The sequence below is a fragment of the Choloepus didactylus genome, chromosome 10 (assembly GCF_015220235.1).
Source record: "Choloepus didactylus isolate mChoDid1 chromosome 10, mChoDid1.pri, whole genome shotgun sequence".
Taxonomy (NCBI): Eukaryota; Metazoa; Chordata; class Mammalia; order Pilosa; family Megalonychidae; genus Choloepus; species Choloepus didactylus.
In genome coordinates, this window is record NC_051316.1 from 83046300 (window position 1) to 83072335 (window position 26036).

The 26036-nt window shown below is 40.1% G+C and overlaps 1 protein-coding gene and 1 pseudogene across 2 annotated transcripts in view; one reads left to right on the forward strand and one right to left on the reverse strand.

The window, feature by feature from the left end:
* Positions 1–25410, reverse strand: part of DCAF12 (DDB1 and CUL4 associated factor 12) — a 55908-nt gene extending 30498 nt beyond the window's left edge. Inside the window, exons 1-2 of one of the 2 annotated variants that reach the window (XM_037797218.1) lie at positions 25043–25410; positions 23713–23967 (exon numbers count right to left, since the gene is read on the reverse strand). In XM_037797218.1, the coding sequence (XP_037653146.1) occupies positions 23713–23967; positions 25043–25120 (333 nt within the window). In that variant the 5' untranslated portion in view covers positions 25121–25410. The remainder of the gene's footprint in view (positions 1–23712; positions 23968–25042) is intronic. The other variant, XM_037797217.1, reaches the window with a different exon arrangement.
* Positions 1028–2421, forward strand: LOC119504730 (annotated as a pseudogene).
* Positions 25411–26036: the final 626 nt, after the last annotated feature.

Consider the following 26036-nt stretch of genomic DNA (forward strand, 5'->3'; position numbering starts at 1 on the left):
TTTAACTACAATGCAGCATTTTAAAAATAGTGAAATACCACAGGGGATTGAGTACAGCTACACAATGAACTATTATACAGTTTTTAAAAATATTGGAGGGTGCCAATGCCCAATGCCAGGAGGGAAGAGAGCTGGAACTAGAGCAATGGCCACCAACACATTGAGAACAGCCCCAGGTGGAGCTGGTACCAGGTCAGAGTAGAGGCTAGACTGGGGGCGGTGCCTGTGAGTTGCGAAAAGTTGCCCAAACCAGAACCCCTCAAACTCTGGGTGGGAGCTCTTCAGGTAGGCAAAACCGTGGTCACCCCTCAGCACTGTGCCCCCCAGGCCCACACAGCAACCCCTTGAGCCTGCTGCTACATTTTCCTTCTTCTCGGGCTCCTCTCAAATTCAGGGCATGGGCCAGAGGGTGGTGATCATCTCACACCTGAGCTTCCAAGCCATGGCATTTTCTTGGCACCCAGAGTTGTGTTGGAGTTGCAGTACCTGGAAGCTCCCTCCTGCTGTCAATTCTTCTGTCAGGGAAGGATTAACTCATTCCCACTGTCTCTCTCTGTACTTTTCCCCTCTCCCCCATTCAAGAACAAGTTTCTTTTCCTTCTCCATTTGAAACCCGGCCCTAGGTATCCAAAACGTCTGTGTGTACTCCTCCAGTTCCTGGAACACCCTTAGAAATATTACCTACTTATCAGGGCTGATAATCTCTCATTCTTGATGGCTTTTTTTACTCTTTTGGGAGATAAAAGGTTGCCCCTTTTCCAACTTCTTAACTGATGCTCCATACCCAGGGTCTTATCCATTTGGATCACCAACTCCCTAGCTACTTCTATGTGATTTCCCCACCCATCTGAGTTCTAGTTTCCTCTGGGCTCCAATCTCCAGCCCTTAGCAGATTTGGTCAGGACTGAAGGGCTCTGGCCCAGGATTCCGTACTCTGGAAGGCAACTCCAAGGCAATGAGAGAATTGGGTGTTGGGTACAAACCTGGCAGCTCAGGAGTGGGTTATCCACTCACTCCACCCAAGAAGATGAAAAAGCACAAAGAACTCAATGCACTGATTGGTCTGGCTGCTGACAGCTGGAAAGCTTCGCACTGAGCCCCCTGATCCAGCCTGAGTCCTCAGACGAGCAAGAGGAATTCTGTGTATTTGGAAATTGCTCTTGCTTTGTCAAGGAATACTATTTATGATGCTGCATCTGTCATCCTTGTGGCCTGTGTTGTAGCCTGTGTTGGCTTGGTGTGGATGCAAGCTGCTCTCAAGGAAGATCTGGATACTCTCAAGGAAAAATTTAGAACAATGGATTCTAATCAGAAAAGCTCACTCTAAGATAATGCCAAGTTTAATGAGGAACTACTCAGAAAACAAAAACAACTTGAAACTGAATCTGGAGAGCTTGATGTGAACAAAGTCTGGATAAATATCACAAAAATGAATAGGCAGATTACTCTTGACTTCTGTGGTAAACCACCTCAAAGCCAATGTTCAGACTTAATTGGCCTGCCTGCCTGCCACTGTCGAGTGTAGCTTCCATTGGCATTTCTTTCAACAGCATCCATCTTGCTGTGGAGGCAATACAGAAAACCATGGATGAATACAAGAAAACCATGGACATACTAAAGTGATATGAATCAGCAACTCCTGAAGGAGACCAGGGGAAGCAATCATACCACTCCATCACCTTCAGTTATATCAGAACTTGACAATAAAACCCACAGTGAGAATTTGAAACAGTATATCCTATATCTTCACAACTTTTTAGAGGAGGTAAACAGTACCCTAGTGGAATACTAGAGACAGAATTATCTTAAACTCAAGGGAATGAATGAGACAGTCAGTAATCTTACCCAGACAGTCAACCTGATAGAAAGAGATCTGGTTGCTGTGAGCAAGGTAGAAAAGAGAGCAAACCTGTCCTTCAGCACGATGAGTGATAGAGCCGCCACTCTGAAATGATAGTCTTTGGATGAAGTGACCAACAGAACAGATACAGTAAAAACCCAAAGCATAAAGAAAGAAGATAATTCAGATTCTCAAGTATCCAAGCTAAGAGAAAAACTATAGCTGATCAGTGCTCTCACAAACAAGCCTGAGAACAGGCCTCCAGAGAACATTCATAAAGAGCAAGTACAGAGTTTCACATCAAAGTCATCAACATTGCTAAAATTTTCACAATCCCTTGGAGACCAAATTGAAAAAGCTGCCCAGCTAAGACCTAGCTCCCTATCTGGAATTTCTAGCATTGAATATCTTCAGGATTTATTCCACAAGGCTGGCCAGGATGTGGATGGGAAGCTGACCTACCAGGAAATCTGGAACTCGCTAGGTTCTCTGTGCCAGAACCAAAGAGCTTGAGAATATGTGATTCCAATGGAGATGGAAGATACTTATTCCTGAAGCTAATAGTAGCTTTAGATGTCTAGCCTCATCGGGTGTATTTTAAAGTGAATATATATCCTGGACTACCTAGTATCTACTCATCTAACAAAAACCACCTTTTATTTATCCCATCAATCCTCCAGTCCTCCAAACTACTGTAGCAGATGCACTGCCACCTTTAAACTGTTTGAAGAACTATATAAAAGTTACTATTTAAAAAAATGGAGTAGAACAGTGTTTATTAACATAGAAAGCTACTCATGCTATTGTGTTGAATGGATAAGATTTCGAAAACATGTATAACATAATTCCAGATACGTTAACTTTTTCCTACAATGGGGGGGGGAGGGAGGGAGGGAGGAAGGAAGGGAAAAAATGGTCAGAGACCCTGAAGTAAAAAGGAGCTGTACCTATTTGGAATAGGAAAATCGGGCACTATTTTTAGCACATCTCTAAAAGCTAGTTGCCTGCTCACCTGCATCCTGCTGTGCAAGAGCTGGGGTTGTAGCTAAGCTCAATAAGCTCCCTAAACAATCAAGACTCCGCTACACAAACTCTGGACTGTTTGGGAGTTGGGAGATTTGTCCCAACCCATCAAGCCCAAGTCACTGCTTCTTTTACAAGTCTATTAAAGGCAAGACCACATGGGTATTTAAAAAAAAAAAAAAAAGTAGCATTTTTTGGATACCTAATTACAAAGGTAACACATCATAATCTAGAAAACTTGTAAAACATAGAAAACCAGAAAATAGAAAATAAAAACTACTGCAATCCCACCATGGAGATATCAAGTTAACAACTTGGTGCATTTTCTTTCCAGTCCTTCATTACATCACTACTCACACACTTTCTATCCCATTTATAAAAATGTGATACCATACATATTATTTTATATTTTTTTCACTTAATACAGCATTAACACCTTCCTAAATAAATATACTTCTACATAATTTTTAAAGGCTATAAGGTAGTTCACTAAACAGATATACTCGCATTTTTTAATACATTCCTAATTATTGAACATTTATACTGCTGCTATTTTTCATTAAAATAAAACACACTGCAAAGAACATGCTTGTATCAAAACCCAAGCGCCTGTGCTATGCTAAGATCTCTTCCACGTGAATTGTGAATATAAACTATCCTTCCAAAAGATGGGCTGCAGGCCTGGCTATCAGAAATGAGTAATAGTATTTCATATTATGTTCTTAATTCTTACGTTTTTTTTCTGCTAGAATGATGATTTTGTGGAAGGAGACACCACAGTAGGATTTTTAATTATCCTGGATCTAAGTGACCTAATTCTTTACACACTTTATACCTAACAAGTCCACTAAATCGATTTCTAATCCCTAGTTATTGAGGTCTCTGTTAAAAATGGAATAAACTCCGAGAGTCAGCTGTGGCAAGACACCTAAGATTTTGCCTAACACCCACAAAGTCACCAAGTAAAAAGCCCCTAAGCAGCACACAACAACAAGTTTAGCCACCTCAAACACCTAGACAAATATCTGGTAAAAGAAATTCCTCCTTAGGCTGTAAAAATCACAACCCAATTAAGTATTGCCTTTATATGATTACAAATCCCATATCCAGCTTCCAAGAGATATCATCCAATCAGAAAAATATAAGGGCAAATAAAAGGATTGGCCCACTAGTCTGATTTCATACAAATCCTCATGGAAGACAGAAACTGATTTCTATGATATTAAAGGATGCTGACAATTAACATGGAAATTATTCAGAAGAGAACAATTTCTATACAGGAGCTCAGCTTTTTGGCATTTCCTTGATATTTGCATTTCCAGGTATAAGGCCTCCTACTCAGAATTAATAGGAAGCCTTATCTCTAAATTGCAAACTACTGGAGAGCAGAGATTATAATTACATATTAACGACTTATCTGGTATATTAAGAGATTATAAGCTTTTAATAATACCAGTTATTTAAAAATGATAGTTATCCCTTTTCTCTCTTATTTCCCGAGCATTATAGCCCAAAGACTTGAGGACTATATGGTTGCCTATTCACCCACCGAGAAGAAAGATCTCCCTTTAGGTGTTATTCTGAGCTCCAGAAAACTTCTTGTGTGACAGAGCAGGAAACTCCTTTTGTTGTACATCCTACCATCATATTTTCGAGTCCCTTTTCACTCTTTTTCCCAGAGAAGATGTGTAATACAACTTTGTTCAATCTTTTTCTGCAAGCCATGAATGATAACTGGGCAAGCCCACTTTCACCATTGTTTTAGGCTATGTTTGAATGTAAGGTTTACCTAGCTGAAATAACATTTTAAAAAATGAGTGTTTATTGTACTAACAATACGTTAGCAACAATAGAAATAAAAAAAATAAGAAAGTTCACTCAGAATCCTATCTTCCTTTTCAAATTGTATTCATTTGTCAGTGTTTTAGTTTCCTAGGCTGCTGAAGCAAATACCATGAAATGGATCATGTCAAACAATGGGAATTTATTTGCTCATGGTTTTGAGGCTGGGGAAATGTCCAAATCAGGCATCATCAAGGAGATACTTTCTCTCCCAAGACTGTGTTCAGGGGCTGGCTGACAGCAATCCTTGGTTCTTCTGTCACAGGGCAACGTATATGGCAGCATCTCCTGGTCTCTCCCTCCTCTTCCAGGTTCCACTGATTTCAGCTTCTGGCTGCTTCCTATGTGGCTTTTTCTCTCTCATGTCTGAACTCATTATGCTTATAAAGCACCCCAGTAACAGGATTAAGACTCATCTTCATTGGGCTGGACCACACACACTTTAACTGAAATAACTTCATCAAAAGGTCCTACTTACAATGGGTTCACACCCACAGGAATGGATGAGATTTAAGAACATATTTTTCTGGGGTACATCCAGCTTTAAACCACCACAGTCAGGTTCCTGTTTAGTCCTCAACCATATGCACATATAATTGTGCATAGCTGCAATCAGCAGATACAATTCTGTATCTTATTTCATTTCATATATTATAAATTTTGGCACATTATTAGTTTCCTTAATTATGTCAATGTCTGCCTAATATCACACAGATATGATTAACCATAATTTAAAGGCATTCTCCTAATGTTAGCATTTAGATAAGATAGCTTCCAATGATTATCTTGCTAAAAAAGACCTTTCTCTTCCTTTGGATAAATTTCCAGATGTGACATACTAGGTTAAAGGGTATAACATTTTTAAGTTCTTCATTCAACAAATAATATGTGCCAGATTTGTTTTAGTTTTATATATACATATTTTTTACTAGAGAAGTTGTAAGTTTACAGAAAAAACATGCAGAAAATAGAGTTCCTATATATTTGGTCATAGAGGGTGACCCAAAGTCTGCAAGGCACTATTCTAAACAAGATTCCCTATTTAACACCCTACCCCATTATTAACACTTTACATTAGTGTGGCACCTTTGTAACAACTGATGAAAAGATATTATCATAATTTACTATTAACTATAGTTTATAGGTAACACCAGGGTTCACTGTGTTGTACAGTCCTATGGCTTATATTTCAAAGATATGGCAAAAACAATACAGGCTACTTTCAAAACAGAGTTGTAGTAAGAAATGTGAAATATGTCTGATTGATTATAATGGGAACCTATGACATACACAGCCAAAGAATATATTTGGTTCAGATAAAAAGTTTAATAAAACAGGTATCCATTCCATTTTGAAGAGGATGGATGAGGAGAGCTATTTCTGGCCTCCAGCTCTAGGTGTAAATCTTTCTAAAGAAAAAAATATTTCAAAGTGACTTTGGTGGTGATTTCCTTGTAAGAACTGGGAGATGTGGCTTGCACATTAGATTCAGAGGGCTTCTTCCACAACGATTTTGAGACATTATCCATTGTGGTTTGATCTTCACTTATTCCAAGGCCTTTTACACAGTAGAGGTTTTGTTTGCTCTTTTTCACTCTACATTCTTAGCCCTCTTAGCTATTAGGAGCTGTCAAATATGTCCTAATAGACAGTTTTCCTGGCCTGAAAATAAATAATGCATCTGCTCCATGTACCTAATGGGGATCTGTTCTGAGTACAGGCTTCCTGGTGTGGTGTCTTTTACTACATAAAATTTTAATAATGTGAAAATACTGGTATTGTGATTTGATTCTCTGTACAAAGAAAGAAGTTCCATGCAGTATGTTTGAGGTTTAATGATCACAGAATGTTAGCACTGCTACCATTCAGCGTGTGTAAATTTTTTAAATTTATAAATATTAAAATTTTAAACTTACACTAAGACTTTTCATTTTTTTTTAAGAGATCCAGGGATGAGTATACTGTATAAATATCCACCTCTATTGAACATAACTAATGAAGGTATAAAGTTGTATTTAAGTTTTTAAATGACGCTGCAATACGATTTTAGGAAGTAAATCAAGCCTATGTATTAAGCCAGTTACACAATGAATATTAAATTGATAAAACTTTATTTGAATTTTTAAAATCCATAAATGAGAGTTAAAAATATTTAATGAAAAGACATATTTTATTACAAAAAAAAGAGAGAGCTGTAGTGGCAATGAATGTATGTACAGTTCCATCAAATCATACCAGAACTGAGTATTACTATTATCTTTAATTTTTATACAGAAAAATATTTTGCTTTTATCTGTATTCTTTCAGTAATGAAGTCAAATATACTTTCCTGTGATTTACTTATTGTATGCCCTCATAAAAACTGTATCTAAATGAATGATTTTTAAATGTTTATGCTATTTGGGATGTGAGTGGCATACAGAAAGCAGTCATTTATATGGTAAAAAAATGCCCCCTTCTTATCCCAGGTAGGCCTGAAACTGGCCAGGAATACACCTAACTCCTAAAACCATCAAACCCCCACCACTGCTGCTAAGGCCAAGATCACTTCCACTCCCTCCCCTCTCCTCCCCATACCATCATTAATTACATTAACAATATACTAAGCATTTACTATGTTCCAAGCATTAAGCTAACTAACATCTTATTTAATCCTCTTCATGACTACTGGGTAGATACTATTCTCTCCATTTTAAACGTGACAGAAGAAAATCTTAAAGAAGATTATCTAGCTTGTTCAAGCACACAAAGCTAGTATGGGATGGAGCTGAGAGTCAACCCATGCATCTCTGAATCCAACATAAATACAAAATGACTTACTGAAGCTTGTATAAATATGCATTTTTTGATGTATGTTTACATATTATTCTCTTCCTAGGAAATGGGCCCAACAGCTTAGAAACTAATAGTTTAAGCTAAGATCTGATCTAAGAAAATAATCAGCAAGTATCTTGCCTTAAGTATTTGTGTCTCTTAAATGAGACAAGGAAGAGGGCAATAAAGAAAATAACAATTTGTCAAAGGCTTCCCCAGAGTGCAGAAACAAGATTTAATTATGCCCTACTACTGGCTGCTGAACAGATATAAAACAAGATGCCCAAGAGGAAACTCTTTCAGAGCAATTAAACCTGATGTCTCACCTGTGCCCTAGGTATAGTTTAGAGAAAAAGGAGGATTCAAACAACTAGTCCAGATTTAACAAGATGGCAAAAAAAATACTGCTATACAGTATAGTCTAAACCAGTGATTCTCAAATGTTAGCACATATAAAAATCACCTGAGAGCTTGTTAAATACGCCAATTCCTAGACCTCAACAAAGGAAATCCCGAATCAGTACTGGGATGGTGACCAGGAATCTGAATTTTTAACACACACCTCAAGTGACTGAGATGCAGATGTTTCATGAGCCATGCTTGGGAAATAGAGGTCTACGCTATCAGAAATCAAATGTCCACCAGTTCAAAAGCAGACTGACCAGCAAAAGAAGCCATGCTTAGCTCATGGAACTTTTTTACTCCTTTAGCAATATAGCAGCCACTCAAGTGATTAGGTCAGCCACTGGGGAGAAAAGGCTTCAAAAGAAAGGGCCCAAGGAAAGCAGGAACCAACCGAGGTAATTGGACACTCTTACTAAATTTACCAGGTAGTTGGCTCACGAAGAAGCTCCCAGAAAAGCTCAGCTTTTCTTTTTGTTTCCTGCACCTCCCAAGACTGCAGGGCTGAAGAATCAGACTCAAAATTCACTAGGGACAAGCATGTAATTCAATCTTCCAGATTAGAAAAGTGACTAACAGAAGTATTCATTATTAAATGCTAGACATGAATCAAAGGGAAAAGAAAAGTCCCCTGTACTTTTTGCACAATTTTTCTGTAAACCTAAAACTACTCCAAAAAATAAAGTCTATTAAAAAACAAACAAACAAACAAAAAACAGAACACCCTTGGGAGATTCAGCTAGCCCTTACCATCCAAATCCTCGGTCAGCTGGTGACTGAGTCACGGTCTCCTTTTCCCTATGGTTTCTGCCCTGCTTCAGCCAAATAACATTTCTTGTATTTTCCTGTCTCTACTCTAGAGTGGACATCCCTGTTTCCTTCCCATCAAGCCATTCTCCTCTAGGAAATCCTTTCTGATCACCCTCGCTATGAATGACTTCTTCCTCCTTGGAACACTCCACGGGCAGCACTATTAATGAGGCATTTACGTTGAAATTAACTTTGTATGTGGCTATGTATCATATCCCAGCTAAGCGAAGCAGAGGTTGGGATCCATGATGTAGTGTTGTGCTTCTTACAGGACAAACTGGTACATCATCTTCCTGGAGCATTAATTTAGCCAAATGATGAAGGACTATTTCCACCTCAACCCCCTACAATATTTTTATATTAAGAGAATCATGGATATATTACAGCACAAAATGCAAACTGCACAAGAATATTTAAAATAAAATATGGAACTTGGAACTTCAAAGAAATTTCACACTTGCTCAGTACTGTCCATACTACTGTCTTCTGCCTAACATTAAGGATATTTCAGTGAAAAGGTATGACAAGTACTTAGTATAACAAAGAATTCTGACAAGGAGTAAGGTAATCTGGGGCCCAAACTTAACTCTGTTTCTATCTCATTATGGACTCTCAGGCAAATCATTTCCCTCCTCTGGGTATATTTCTTCAACTATAAAAGGAGAAAGGGAGGGGTTAGGGTGGGTCTCCCTTATCTTTACAGTTCCTTCCAGCTCTGACCATCCAGGATCTGATTTTATATCACTGCAACCCTACTTTAGGCAGTGCCTTGCTATATACAGAGGAAATCTAGTAAATGTTTATGGATTTAATAAATGCAAATCCAAATCACAAAGTTGTCCCTCTACATCCTAGCCAATGAAATGCAGAAATACTACTCCAATTCCTTTTACATTCAAAACTGTCCTGATGGGGACCTCCCTGGCTAACATATATGAGAGAGACTGGTGGCCTCCATGGACCCAAAGGCTGGTAAGGCAATTTAAGTGGAATCAGCAGCTCAAGTCAAATGTTACAGCACAACCATAATTCTGGATTGAACTCAGTTGCCACTTTGGGGCCAGTTTTTTCCTTCAACCTCCTAGTCCAAGGAACAAACACAACATGAACAGTCCCCTGTTAAAGGTTCAGGCATAAAAGCAATTCTAGATGTTACTGGGAAAAATTCCTATTTGCCTAGCATCCTGGTCTTAAATCAGACCCAGGCACTGCCCCCATTTTAACAGGAAAACATCTGTCTATCAGCTTGAGAAAAAGTAAAACACCTTTGTCCCCAAATGTAATGCGTATCAAGGATCCAGCCAGGGAAAAACCCTTGAGCACAGGAGACAATATGCTCCTCCTCTGTTCACCCTCCATAATTACAAGGCTCAAAGAGACTATCCCTACGATAAAGGGCTCAGATGACGTAAGAGAAAATCTGCCCACCTCAAGCTTTGCAGTGATTGTCAACTGCAGGTGTAGGAGATATTTGAAAATGCATGCAAGTGTACCTATGTGTATACACGTGCCTGATTGTCATGATAACTGGGGGTACAAGGTTGGGGAGCATTCCTGGCATCTAGAGAGCAGAGACCCGGAATGCTAAATATCCTACAATGTGAGGCCAAGTCCCAGACAATCAAGAATCTACTCAAAACACCAACAATGTCCTTGTTGAGTAAAACTGCCCTAAATAAATTCTTCTTGAATACCTCCACAGGACTGCTGCTGAGGCCCTAACATTCTTGACCGTTAATTTCCTCACATACAGAGGGTGGCCCAAAGTCTATGAGGCACACTAAAAAGGATTCCTGGGGCCCAAATTATGCTAATCCAAGCAAGGCCTTCCTAAAGATGAAGACAAGAAAAGGGCAGGAAATCATCAACTCTAGCATAATCACAGACAAGAGTAAAGCCTAATAACAGCAATTAACTTTGCAGAGAAGCTTAGAATTTATGAAGCATTTGCGCAAGTATTTCCAATCTAAAGATACCTCTGCCCATGTGCCCCCAGCAGAATGAACTTGCCAACACAGCAATTCTATCACTTCTACATCTATAACCTTCCTCCCAATAGTCAAATATCCTGAAACTAAGACAAAGACTAATTCTGGGGTAAATATGAACATTTCTTACTAGACAGAGGATAGCCGTATGGCATTTAAAAATGGCTGATTAGCAGATTACTATCCTAACTAGGTAAGATAGATGGGTCATACAGATAAAAATGTTGTCACTCTATCAGTGGATATGGGAAAATAAAGATGTGTGCCTGGCCAGGCTGAAGGAATTCTGCAAGCATTTTCTAAAAGGATGCATCTCTTTGGAAAAGTAAACTAGTAAGATGAGAGAGATTGAAACAAAAATCTGATCAGAGCAAAACTTCCACTTAATCCTATTTTGCTTCCCTGGGTCTCAAACTGAGTTGTATATCCCACTTCTATGATTTCAGGAATCTGAATATGTAAACACACGGACATAATATTATACATATTTTCTCTACCCTGGTATCTATCATTTCACACACACACCCCCTCCCCCAAATTAGGCAACCTCAAAGTTCTCCTCCCTTTCATCTAGCAGCAAACCACAGGCTAAATTGACCTTGTCCACTTCATTACCATCCAAGTCCATCTGTGAAGTCAGTGGTGTACCTCTAACCATGACTTTTTGGAGATGGTGAGGAAGAAAAAAGCAGCCCTGATACCAGCCCAGACACTCTGGTACTATCAGCTAGGCCTTCGTGATCTACTGAAAATAATTTCATAGAAGAGAAACATTAGAAAAGGCCACTCTGTGACTGTGATAGGGCAAGTCAAAAAACAAGGCCACTTTGTAATCTTATCTTAACACAGACAAAACAGGAACATCGTTTAAACCACAAAAAATATCAAACCTTTACCTGACTAATATGAGGGACTGCTTCATTGTTATCAATTACAGCTTTAACCTCCTTCTAGTCTTCCCTCCTCCTAGATAAGATTAAGATACCCAAATGTGATAGTTAATTTTATGCATGAATTTGGCCAGGTTATGGCGTCCAGTTGTTTGGTCAAACACTGATCTAGATGCTGCTGTGGAGATATTTTGTAGATGGGACTAGCATCTACAATCAGTAGACTTTAAGGGAGAGTACCCTCCATAATGTGGCTAGGCCTCATCCAATCAGCTGGAGACATTAAATACAAAAAACAGGATTCTGGGACGAAGAAGGAATTGTGCCTCAAGACTACAACCTCCACTTCTTAAGTCTCCAGCTTAAGGAATTAGGACTCAGGACTTCAACATCACTGTTACTGCAATTTCCAGCCTCTGACCTGCCTCCTACAGAATTCGGAATTGCCAGTATCCACAAATGTATGAGCTAATTCCTTATAATAAATCTCTTTATACACACACACACACATACACATACAGTCATACATATACTATTGGTTTTATTTCTCTGGAGAAAAGTGACTGATACACTAAACATAGAATTTCTCCTCAATCTAGAATAAAGTCCTGCTTCTTTAAGCCTTCCCCAAATCACCTAACACAAGTCCAAATCTCAAAATCTTTTAAGTCTGTTCTAAAACCCTACTAATGAGAGGCCTCATGGTTACTTATGGTGTAGGTTCACCAGGCTGCAACAAGTAATTAAATCTAACTTGCTCTACTACAACTGAGTCCCTGGACACTCTTTCACTGGGGAAAAAAAAGAGTTCATGTCGAAAACTAAGTATCTCAAACACTGCATCTGGTACTGCCTATTACCAACCTTCTCTTCAACCCACCCCTCCAAATAAACATCCGCTTTCGTAAATTGTTTTCTGTACTGTTCTGGTTTACCTCTGATCTCCCTGCTCCCTTTCTATAGCTGTTCTTCCTGCCTCATAAATGGAGGTATTCTCCAAGATTCTGTCCTTAGCCCCTCTCTCAATATTATTTGTTCTTAACCATTTTGGCTCTCCGGTGCCTCTGAAGATCTGATAAAAACCCTGAACTGCAACCCAAGATGCCCCCCCAATCCTACCCAGAAAATACATACACAATTAAATTTTTGTAATCCTAGGAAGGTTTATGAACCTAAAGTTATGAGTGTCTCTCCCATGGTAATACAATTTCAATAATCCCTTCTATATAAATGGCTTCTAAAGTACTAACGTCAATCCTTATTACTCTCCCAAACTTTAACTAATTGATGGGAAGTGCAAAACTAAACTCATTTTCAAATTTACTTCTTAATACTCACGCTGCCACACTTACAGTTACCCAAATGAAAGACACCAGAATCAATTTTGACTAATTCCTCTGCAACAGATTAAATCTGAGCACATTATCACCTGTAGATTCTACCTCTAAAACATCGTATTTGTCTCCTCACCCTCTCCACTGCCATTACCCGTTTAGCACCTCATTACCTCTCAATCTATACCATGGCCTTAGCCTACAATGATGATTCTCTCTAAAGCATTATGCTAACTATGTCATTCTGTGCTTGAAATCCTTGGTCCATTTTCTTCCCATTCCCCACATAATAAATTCTGAGCTTGAGGGCTTCCAGTTGACCAAGATGGCAGCGTGAGACACTCTAAGGTGCTGTTACCCAACAAAATCTTTGGACAACTAGCAAAAACTGACAAAGCCATTTTCTTCAAAATCCAGGAAAACAGTTAAAGGGCTGCAGTACCTGGACAAATGCTGGATCAAAAACACAGCTTTAAAAATGGTAGGAGAAGCTTGTGGCATCCTTGCTGGCCCCTCCTTCACATCCTCCCCAGTGCAATGCACAGCCAGCCTGTGTCTCAATGTGGGTCCCAGGCCATGTTCCACAGGGAGTGGAGTAACCCCCATGTGCACACAGGGATACGTATATGTCAGTGCCAGTCTACTGGGTAATATCCTGAAAGAATGAACCGGGAAAATTGTCTTGGGTTTACCCACCCAGAACTTGCTCTGAGGCAGAAGCTGCATGTGGACAGCTAACACAGTAGAAGAAACAATTAAGTTAAAGTGGCCTGGTCACAGGATTACCTGTTTTAAGAACTATAATAAAGCATCTGTGAAGGACAAAAAGCCTATTTCATAGAGAGTAGAGGAGGATTCAAATTCCTATAAATGGGGGAATTCCTAAGGCCAGGAGCAAATACAACCCCAGATTCCAAGCAGGTTCAAATAAGACAGAGGACTCTGCACTTCAAATCACCTCGGGCTGATCTTCTTAACATAGGGCTATGTGAAGGAGACCATTAGCCAAGGAAAAGCCAATCTACAAAGACTTTGAAAAGCGTTTTCTGTATTAGTTTGTTTTTGTAGCTCCTAGCACTCAAGGAAATCTCTGTCATACAAGGTTGGATACAAACTTAAGAACATACAGCTCAGGGAGTAAACCCCAAAGTTAACACTTTAAAATATTAAAATGTACAGTATGCAACAAAGCATTAAAAAATACACAAAGAAACAAGTAATGATGGCCCATCCAAAGAGACAGGAAGAAACTCCAGAAGCCATCAATGAAGAAAACCAGACTTTGGACATACTGGGCAAAGACTTTAAAAAATGATCCTCAATATATATTCAAGGAGATAAACAAAAACCCGAGAAAAAACTAAAGAATATCAGGAAAACAGTGGATGCATAATATGAGAATCTAAATGAAGAGACAGAATTTTTTTTAAAAAAAGAAACCAAACACTGAAATTGAATACCACAATAACTCAAATGAGAAATTCCCAGGAGGGTTTCAACAGGACATTGGAGCTGCCAGAAAAAAGAATCAATGAACTCAAAGAAAAAAGAATCAATGAACTCAAAGACAGAACAACTGAAATAATTTAGGCTTAGGAACAGAAAGAAAAAAGAATTTAAAAAAGCAAACAGCCTAAGAGACCTGTGGGACACCATCAAGTATTCCCATTATGGGATTTGTTATGGGAGTCCCAGAAAGAGAGAAAAGGGCAGACGGAATATTCAAAGAATTAATGGCAGAAAACTTACCAAATTTAATGGAAGACACGAATATGTACTTTCAAAGCCAAATGAACACCAAAAAAGATAAACTCAAAGCAAACCACACCCAAAAACTTGGCAATCAAATTGTCCCAATGCCAAGGACAAGGAAAGTCCTGAAAGCTGCAAGAGAAAAGCAACAAGTTATAAACAAGGGAATCCCAATAAGATTAAGTGCCAATTTTTCATCAAAACCATAGAGGCAAGAAGGCAGTGAGACAAAATATTTAAAGTGATGAAAGAAAACAACTGACAACCAAGAATTTTTCATCCAGCAAGAATGTCTTTCAAAAATGAGGGGGAGATTGACATTCCTAGATAAACAAAACCCGAGGGAGTTCATCATTACTAGACCTGCCGTACAAGCAATGCTAACAGGAGTCCTTTAGCCTGAAAGGAAAGGGCACTAGACAGTGGATCAAAGCAGCATGAAGGAAAAAAAAATCTCTGATAAAGGTAAACATATAGGCAATTATAAATACCATTACAACTGTATTGTATTTTCTGGCATGTAACTCCACTTTTTACATGTTTTAAAATGCAAATGCATAAAAACTAATGATATGGTTTTGAACATATAATGTTGTAAAAGCATGAGAAAAAGGTGGTGGAATGGAAGGATATATGAACAGTGTGTTTGTATGCTACTGAAGTTAAGGTGGTATCAAATCAAACCATTTTTATAGATTTAGGATGCTAAATTTAAGCCCCATGGTAACCACAAAGAAAACATACGAAAAATACACGGAAAAAAATGAGAAGGGACTCAAAATGGTACAATACATTAAAAATCAAATAAATATGAAAGGCATTAACAGAAGAATAGAGGGACAGAAAATCTAAGACTTACAAAAACCAAATAACAAAATGCAGAAGAAAGTATTGCATTATCAGTAGTTACTTTAAATGTGAAAGGATTACTCTCTAGTCAAAGGCAGAGATTGGCATAACGGATAAAAAAGCATGACTGAGATCAAGATGGTGGAATGAGACACTGCAGGGTTCTGTCCTCCACAAAAGCTTTGAACAACCAGCAAGAAGAGACATCAATCTCTTTCTAAAAGCTCCAGAAAACAATTAAAGGATTGGAGTAACAGGGTGAGTGCTAAATCAAGAAAAAGGCCATTAAAAAGCAGTAGGATCTTATGGTACCCTGGCTGGTCCTTACTCCACCCTCTCATGGGTTCAGGGAACAGCCTCCCTTTTTCCTATATTAACCTACTCCCAGTTTTGGAGGGAGCAGAGTAACCCTCATGCACATACTGAAGCATAGATTGCTGGCCCAATCTCTATAGTGGTGCCCCTAAGGGACTGGTCATCCCAGAATGTGCCCTACGTGTAGAAGGCAGCTCACCAAACTCTCCTACAGAATGCTGTGGGAAAGCAGTCAAATCATGCTGCCTGGTACAATGGATTGCTGGCCATAGGACGTACAATGCAGTGACCAAGACTGTGAGGAAACTGGTTGCTGGGAAAAGGGGACATTCAGATCCCTGTAACCTGGAGATTTCCAGGGCCACATGATCATGCCTAAGACAAGACTCATGCACAGAAAAGGATCAGGGAGGCCTCTTCACTTTGGCCTGGAGCTATTCGGCTATTCTCTAAACTCACTGTATGACTAGGCCCTAAAGGAAAGTACTTGTACACATCAAATTGTAAAGACCAAGAAAGGTGGGTTTTTTTTCCTTCTTTTTTTTGTTGGCTGCTGGCAATCAAGAAAAGCCATCACAACAAAAACTGGATATAAGAACAGACCCCTAAGAGTCTAAATTCCAGCAATAACACACCAAGATATCAAAATATCCAGGTTTCAACAAAAGGTCAAAAAACATACGAAGAAATGGAGCGATGGACAATGCAAAGGAGAAGATTAAAGCATTAGTAAACATCAAGGAAGAGAACCAGATCTGGGACATACCAAAGACTTAAAAAAAAGTCCTAATTATGTTCAAAGAGCTAAAGACATCATGGAAAAGGAAATAAAGGAAATCTGGAAAACAAAAGATGAATGCAAAGATAATTTCATAATTATGAAAGGGAACCAAACAGAGCTGATGACCACAGTAACCGAAATCAAAAATTCCTTTGAGGGGTTCAACTGCAGATTGGAGCTGGAAACTTGAAGATAATATAATTGAAACCATTCAGTCTCAAGAGCAGAAAGAGGAAACAGTGAAGAAAAGTGAACAGAGCCTGAGGAACCTGTGTGACACAATTTTAAGCTTATCAACATATGTACTGTGGGAGTCCAAGAAGGAGAAGAAAAAGAGAGAAAGGGGCAGAAAAGGTATTTGAAGTAATAATGGCCAAAAACTTCGCCAATATGACGAAAGATATGAAAATACCCAGGATGCTCAATGAACTCCAAGCAGGATAGACTGTAAGAAATCTACACCAAGACACATTATAGCAAAATTGTCAAAATCCAAAGACAAAGAGAGGATTCTGAAAGCAGCATGAGAGAAGCGACTTGTCACACACAAGGAATCCCCAATAAGATTAACAGCAGATTTCTCATCAGAAACTAGGGAGACCAGAAGACAATGGGATGGGCATATTTCAAGTCCTTAAGAAAAAGAAAGAAAGAAAAAAACCCACAAAACTGTTGACCAAGAATTCAATATCCAGCAAAATTATCTTTCAAAAATGAAGGAAAAATTAAGACATTTACAGATAAACAAAAGCTGAAATAGTTCATTACCAGAAAACCTGCCCTATAAGAAATGCTAAAAGGAGTCCTTCAGGCTACAGGTTTGCCACTGCTGTCATTTTGTAAAACACCAGAAATGAATTGGCTTTTATAAAGGGGGTTTATTTGGTTATAGAGTTAGTCTTAAGGCCATAAAGTGTCCAAATGAAGACATCAACACAAGTATACTGTCACCAAAGGAAGGCCAAGAGCATCCGGAAAACCTCTGAAAGCTGGGAAGGCACGTGGTTGGCGTCTGCTGATCCCAGGTTGTATTCTAGCTCCACTCTCAGCTCCTGTGCATTCTTCAAAGTGTCTATCTTGGCTGCAATACTTCCTTCTGTCTCTGAACACTTTTTTAGGACTCCAGTGATTCAATTAAGACACAACCTGAATGGGTGGGATAACACCTCCATGGAAATTATCCGAAGTCTCACCCACAGTTGACTGAGTCACATCTCCATGGAACCACTTAATCAAAGAATTCCAACCTTATCAACACTAATACGTCTGCCCACACAAGACTACATCAAAGAACATGGCGTTTTGGGGGACATAATGTATCTAAACCAGCAAGATACTAGACTAACTCAAAGCCATAAAAGAAATAAACAACATTGGTAAAGATAACTACATAGGTAAATATAAAATCCTATACTATTGTACTTTTGGTTTGTAACTGCTTCACCCCACCCCCAAATGACTTAACAGGCCAATGTATAGAATAATATTATTAATCTATGCTAATGGACATACAATGTGTACAGATATAATCTGAGCCAAATAAAGGGGGAAGGATAGAGATATATAGGAGCAGAGAGTTTATATACTATTGAAACTAGGATTATACTTGTCAAACTAGCTTGTTCTTAGTTTCAGATCTTATATCTGATATGGGTTTCATGTCCAGAATATATAAATAACTCCTACAACTCAACAACAAAAAGACAAACAACTCAATTAAAAATGGGCCAAGGATTTGAATAGACATTTCTCCAAAGAAGATATTCAAAAGCCAATAACATGCTCCTCATGATCAGCCACTAATGAAATGCAAATTAAAACTACAATGAGATAACACTTCATACCCACTAGAATGGCTATTATTTTTTAAACAAAAGTGAAAATAATAAATGCAGCCAAGGATGTGGAGAAATAGGAACATTGTTGGTGGGAACGTAAAATGGTTCAGCACTATGGAAAACAGCTTGGTAGTTCCTCAAAAAGTAAATATAGACTTGCCATATAACTCAGCAATGCCACTCCTAGGTATATACTGAAATGAATTGAGTATCAGGTAGATAGTTCTATACCAATTCATAGCAGTATTACTCACGATAGCCAAAAGGTGGAAGTAACCCAAGTGTCTATCAACAGATGAACGGATAAAAAAAATGTGGAATATACACACAATCAAATACTATTCAGCTATAAAAATAAGTGAAGTGCTGGAACATGATATAAGACAGGTGAACCTGAAGACATCATGTTGAATGAAATAAGCCAGACACAAAAGGACAAATATTGTATGATTTCTCTTTTATGAAATACTTAGAATAAATAAATCCATAGAAAGCAGAATAGTGGTTACCAGGGGTTGGGGGGTGGTGGAAGGAATGGATACTTACTGCTAAAATGAGTATGAGTTTTGTTTTAGGATGATGAAAATAATCTGGAAATAGTGGTGAAAGTTACACAGTATTTTCAATGTACTGAACATCAAAGAATTGTCCACTTAAAATGGTTAAAATGATTTTATGTTGTGTATATTTTACAACTAAAAATAAATTATTTTTTAATGGGCAAAAGACATGAATAGATATTTCTCTAAAGAAGATAGATAAGTGGCCAAAAAGGCACATGAAAAGATGTTCAACATCATTAGCCATTAGGGAACTCCAAATCAAAACCATACTGAGATACTGTACCAGTTTCTATATATTGTGTCCCCCAGAAAAAGCCATGTTCTTTGATGCATTCTTGTGAGGGCAGACGTATTAGTGTTGATTAAGTTGAAACCTTTGGATTAGGTTGTTTCCATGGAGATGTGACTCACCCAACTGCAGGTAAACACTCTGATTAGATAATTTCCATGGAGGCATGGCCCTGCCCATTCAGTATGGGCTTTGATTAGTTTACTAGGGCCCTATATAAGAGCTCAGACAGAAGGAGCTTGCTGCTGCAACTTACAGAGACACTGTGAAGATGGCTATTGAAAGAAGAATTTTGCTGATGCTTTGGAGGTACTAGCCCAGAGTCTGGCCTGAGAAGCTGACACAGAGACATTTTGGAGAACACCATTTTGAAACACAACCTGGGAGCAAGCAGACGCCAGCCACGTGCCTTCCCAGCTAACAGAGGTTTTCCGGATGCCAACAGCCTTTCTCCAGTGAAGGTACCCTATTGTGGATGCCTTACCTTGTACACTCTATGGCCTTAAGACTGTAACCTTGTAACCAAATAAACCCCCTTTATAAAAGCCAATCCATTTCCGGTGTTTTGCAAAATGGCAGCATTAGCAAACTGGAACAGATATCATTTCATACCCACTAGAATGGCTACTATTAAAACAAATGAAAATTAACAAATGTTGGAAAGGATGTAGAGAAACAGAAACAGTAGTTCACTGTTGATGGGAATCTAAAATGGTGCAGCTGCTGAGGAAGACAGTTTGGCGGTCCCTCAGAAAGTTAGGTATAAAATTACCATATGACCTGGCACTCCCACTTCTAGGTATATACGCAAAAGAAATGAAAACAGGAATTCGAACATATATCTTCACACTGTGTTTGAGCTGCATTATTTACAACTGCCAAAAGATGGATGCAACCCAAGTGTCCATCAACAGAAGAATGGATAAACAAAATGTGGTATATACATGCAAAGGAATATTATTCAGTCAGAAAAAGGAATGACGTCCTGATGCTACCACATGCATGAAACTTCAAGTCATGTCAAGTGAAATAAGCCAGACACAAAAAGAACAAATATTATATGATTTCACTGATATGAAATAATTAGAATAAATAAATTCATAGAGTCAGAAACTAGGATACAGGTTACCAGGGTCCAGGGTAGAGGTAGGGAATTGGAAGTTAGTGCTTAATTGGTACAGAATTTCTGTTTGGGTGATGAAAGAGTTTTGGTAATGCATGGTGCTGACAGTAACACAACATTGTAAATGTAATACACACTACTGAATTATATATCTGAATGTGGTTTAAATGGGAAGCTTTAGGTTACATATATGTTACTAGAATAAAAATTAAAAAACAAAACAAAACATGGGACTGTACAACACAAACAGTGAACCCTAATGTCAACTACAGACTATAATTAATAATACAATTATAATAATATTGTCTCATCAATTATAACAAAGGTACCATAGTAATGCAAAGTGTTATTCATTGGGAAAACTGAGTGTGTGAGGTGGGTTAAAAGGGAACTCTGTATTTTCTGCATGATTTTTCTGTGAACCTATACTTTCTCTAATAAAAAAAAATCTTAGCTTGACATTCAAGGACTTCCACAATTTGATCCTAATTAACGTTTCCAACTTTAATCTCATAGCTGTTTCAGACATCTAAAGCTACTGTCATAAATGGTTGACAATTTTTCCCATAAAAATCCAGATTTCCAGCTTTTCTTTACAAATAAAATCTGTTAACACTAGGCCCAAATTCCAACATGGTAACAACAATGGGGCGTAGCCAAGATTGCCTTCTCTGGTTCTTCCCAGTCCCCACTACTTCTTACTCTCTTTCACCTAGCAAGCTTCCCTAATTTAACTTTTCTATCTGGCTGTGTAGGCAATCTGAATTTGTAATCCCAGAACAGAAAAATATACCTACCTATCCTGGTGCCCAGATCCAATTTCCAATTAAGGTTCTACTACCCCTATTTCTTTAAATAGATTAGTAAAAATATGAGCATTATTAGTGTTATTAATGATTAAAATGTAGGTTGACAATCCCTGCTGTTATTCTTGTGTTCATTGGGCCAGGGAAATAAGGGGAGCTGAATGACTTCCCTAGTTTGAGTGTCAACCTACACCATAGGGAAATTCCCTCTCTAGGAAGCAAGCTGCAGAAGTCTTTCAGCACACCTCTACTGCTTTTATTCACAAAGGAAGACCCAAAGTTCCATGAGAGGTTTCAACACTATAGCCCTAAAGCCACTTAACTTGGAAATGACCTGGCTTTTTAGTACTTAAGTATACTCAATTAAATGGTGATGAACACTTTGTCCTACTAACCAAAAAACTCCCTCAAAGCCAGTCAAGAGAAAGAAATAATCAGCTTCTAACCTGCAAACACATATTAACAGGTTATTGTAGAATATGATTTGTCATATTGTAGAATATGAATTTTCCTACCAAATACATTTAAATCATTTCACTGATGATATTATATCAATAAATTAAAACTAATTTACTATTGAGAATCCGGCATGAACTCCCCTTCCCCTGCAATATTCACATAATATCCAAAGACAGTTCCAATTGTTTAAGTAAGTTTCCTTTCTTTCAAACTAAAGGAAGTTCCAGGAAGTGTAGAAGCATTGGAAAAGGCTTTGGATTCATTTTATCACTACTAGTATTTTTGCATAAGATACTGCTAACTTGAAGGACTTCCCAGATGCATACAACCACATTCTCAGTACTGGATATTACCACACCCATTTTACAGATGGAAAAATAAAGGCACAGATAAAAGAATCATTTGCCTATGGTCACAAAATTCAGAGAACAAGTTCCTGGTTCCCTATTTTAGGATTCTGGAAGAGAAACAGATACTAAATATAAAAATAAAAGAAAATAGGCCTCCCTTAAACATGTTAGATCATGAGGATATAGGAAGACAGCAAGAGACAGGTTTTAAGAGTAGGTTAAATTACTACCTAACATGTTAGTCTCAAAAACAGTGTCAATAAATTTAAAAAGCAGTAATATTTGCTATGCAACTACTATGTGCAAAATACTACGATGGCAGGTGTGGGGAGCAGAATAAACTCTTCAAACAGGAGACTTTTTCTATTTCCAGTGACAACAGAAGACAGCTCTCTTAAACCATATATGGGTGGCTGGAGAGACTAGAAAAGGGAAGTTTTGTGGAGGCTCACCACCACTACTTAGTTCTGAAAGTCCTCTACATAAGACAAGCAATCTTCAACAGAGGAAATGAAAGCTTGGCCCCAACCACCACAGTATTATTTCCTTCCTTAAAATTCATGTTTAAATATTTACCTATATCTTTTATAAACACATTTCTCTTAGTATTTAAAAGACTTTCTTGCTCTGGGGCAAGCAACCTTCTTGCTCTTTCCACTGATCCAAGATGTGTCTCTGTCCAAGGTCAATTTACTCAGTCATTAAGCACATTATTTGTCCACTTACACTTCGTAGGGTGAAAATGGAGGGAGTGGTTCGGCCTAGACCCAATCTTTTCTTACATTTCATTATGAATCATTTCCCACCTCCAGGCCTTGCCTCTTTTCACTTGCCATTCCTGACATCACATACTTGTGTACTTCTGGTCCAATCATATCCACTACTTGACTTTATATTGGTGCCTGTAATCATGCTGGTTATACAGCTTACAGATAAATCATTTCCCTTTATTCACCTGTAACGATCTTCTAAGTCATTCTCTGTAAAAATGCTCTCCTTCCCATGTCACTACTTAATTTTTTTCTCTCTCTGAGTCTTTTTACAAAGGCTACTTCTCAAGAACAAAGGCTTATACTCTGAAATATACCACCGGATACACATTCCCTGTCTTCCTTACGGGAAATGGTTCATGTTTTTCCCATTATTTCAGAGTTCATACATTTTTAGATTCTATTCCTTTAAAAAGAATGTTTGCCTTATTCCTGTGTACAGCCAAGTGCTATTTCAAATACATTTACATATACCCTTAGGCTGGCAGATACACCCAGGTTTTCATTATCCTGCATCCTGAATAATGATTTGGGCACAGGATCTACCTCATTCCTCTAAGGCCTCTGACTTAGAAAGCAATATAAAAAGATGAGGCCAAAAAGAAATTCTAGAATTGGCATGAACAAAGCAAAAATAGGTGGGCGAGAGGCCTACAGAAATAAGATTTCTCTGAAGACATCAGAAAAGAAATGCAGAAGCGGGAAAAGGAGCGGAAAACAAGTCACCAACACATAGGAAGTAACTGCAAGGAGAGTAAGGCAATCCCCTCCCAAAAGAAACTCACAGGGGAAATGAGGAGAGGTTCTAGAGCATGTGGAATCCTATATACAGGACCTAGGAGAAAGCTCACATTCCCCCATATAACACACTTACCGTGTTGCATTTTGTGCCACACACCACTTGCCTATGATTCAGCCACTGAGATGCAAACACTTTATTAAGAGTCCCAAGGTGAAACTCTCTCTCCTTCAGGAGACTGGGAAGTTGTTGTGCTGCATAACCATGCAACACTCGGGAATAGCTGGTTTCATTCTGTAGCCTGACTTCCCGACTCTTCAGGTAGTATACTAAGGACCTCTTCACTGGGGGGAGTCTTTTCCTTTTGTGAAGCGAGTGATTCCAGCCAAACTGTAGAAAGCAACATTAAAAATCAGGGCTTGGCTACCTTCCCTCAGAACAAGGGAAACGACCAATAATTCATCATGTGGCCTTTTCCTACAACAGAAATACAAATAAAACAGAAAAAGAATCTCCATCCAGAAAGTCCAGTTTAACCTTCCCAACATTGAAAAGATGCTGCTATGTGAACCACAAGGGCTGAATGACAAGGAAAGGGAAACAGAAAAGAACAGAACAAAACGTTTCCTATACCTTTTAGGAGTGAAGGATTCAGATGCCCCATAGCTATCCTCGATAGGAAAGGAAATGAGGACCAAGTGTTCCCATACCGACCTGGTCTGTATCTCTAACTAGCCCCCTCCTCCCTTTCGGCCTGAACTCCCAGCAGAGCATGGAGAGGGCAGCCCAAGGAGCCAGACTGGGGTCTCAGGATACCAAGGATGGACGATCAATGGCCGCTTCCCAGTCACCACCCCCGCGCTCCAGGCAGTTGCAGAATTCGAAAAATCAAACACAAACGGGGGGGGGGGGGGGGCGGCGCACGGGAAATGAGTGCCCGAATCCGTCCAACAAGGTCTTCCCCTCCAAAGGGAAAGGAATAGGGATACCTGGGAATTGCCGTTTCTTCTAGGGATCCAAGTGCCAAAAATCCCAGCTCTCGGCTTGGGTACCCACAGGGAGATTCCTTCCTTCCTCGAAGAGGGACGCGATCACCCCCACTTCCCGGGCCCCTGGAAGGCGTACTTGACTCTCCTTCTCTGTGGTCTCCTGAGATTTTGTTCCTGACTCCCCTCTACTTCGGCTTCCCCTTTCCCCAAGGCCAGGATTCTTGTTTCTCCTCAAGACCCATTCCCGGCTGCCGGCTGCCGGCTCCCGGCGGAATATGTCCCAGTTGCGAGTTCCCCTATCTGCTCTCCAAAACAGTCCTATGGGCCCAGCCTTGACACCCTACGCCCACGCCCCGGTCTTGCCCCGCCGACTACAGACCTTGGGTCGAGCTCCTGTGCCTTCATCTGCGGAACTTAACCCCTTCTTGGTGCCCAGCTAGGTCTCATCACCCGGGCCCCGGCCTCTCTGCTCTCACCTGCAGGCCCTGAACGTCGCTCTCCGCTCTGGGTGAGGCGGGCGCTTTCCGCTTCCTGCTAACTGCTTTCCGGGCCATAGTGAGCAGTGCCGCCGCGGCCCCGCAGCCACATGGGGCGGGGAGAATGAGGGGCAACAGGACGGCGGGTCATATACCGGGCCCCCGGGCCACGCACCGTAGTGCGCCTGGCCCGGAAGGTGGCCTTGACCCGGAGCGGCAGGTACAGAAAGGGGAGGTGGACAGGAGGGAAGGAGGGAGGGAGGATCGGGGCCGGGAAAAGGGAAAGGGAAGGAGAAGGGAAACCCGGAACAAGCAGCTATCGGACGACCGAGTCTTGAAAGGACGGCGAGCGGCTAGAACCAAAACACCCCCTCCCCCTCGCCTGCACGTCGTCACGCTTGCGCAGGCGCACTTTTCAGCGCGTCGCCACAGAGTCGCTGCGGACGAGGGGGGTGGGGTTTGGGGCCGGCGGGGGAGTTCGCGGCTGTTGCTCAATCTGCGCCCGACCCCTTTTAACGGCCTTCTGGCGACCGCTAGAGGTGGGCGAGCTGGGGCCAAGGGAATCTGGCTTCTTAACGCCGAATTCGGACCCCAGCCCACCCATCCGCTGGCACCCGGCAGTGAGGATGATCATCCGTGCTTGGGGAAGGAATCCTTCCCAGCACACAACTTCACCTGGCCGTCGCCACCGGGTACCTCCCATCCTGCGCGGCACGTTTTCCCGAACCTATGACAAATTGTGCTCCGGCACGGTGGGTCGGATACTTGTAGGGGGTGACAGAATCCCACCCCACTAAAAGTGGGATCCAGTTCGGACTCAACGCCAGTTTGGCTAGACTTTCCCACCGCAGAGAACTTGCCCTGCACAAGCAGCCCAAGTCTGTCCCGTCCTCACCGCCAGAACCCTCACTCCCCGGGGCCTCTGGCCGCCCTCTCCCCACCCCTCCGAACCGCCAGCCTCCATTCTCCATCCTGCCTCCAGTCCCTTCCTTCC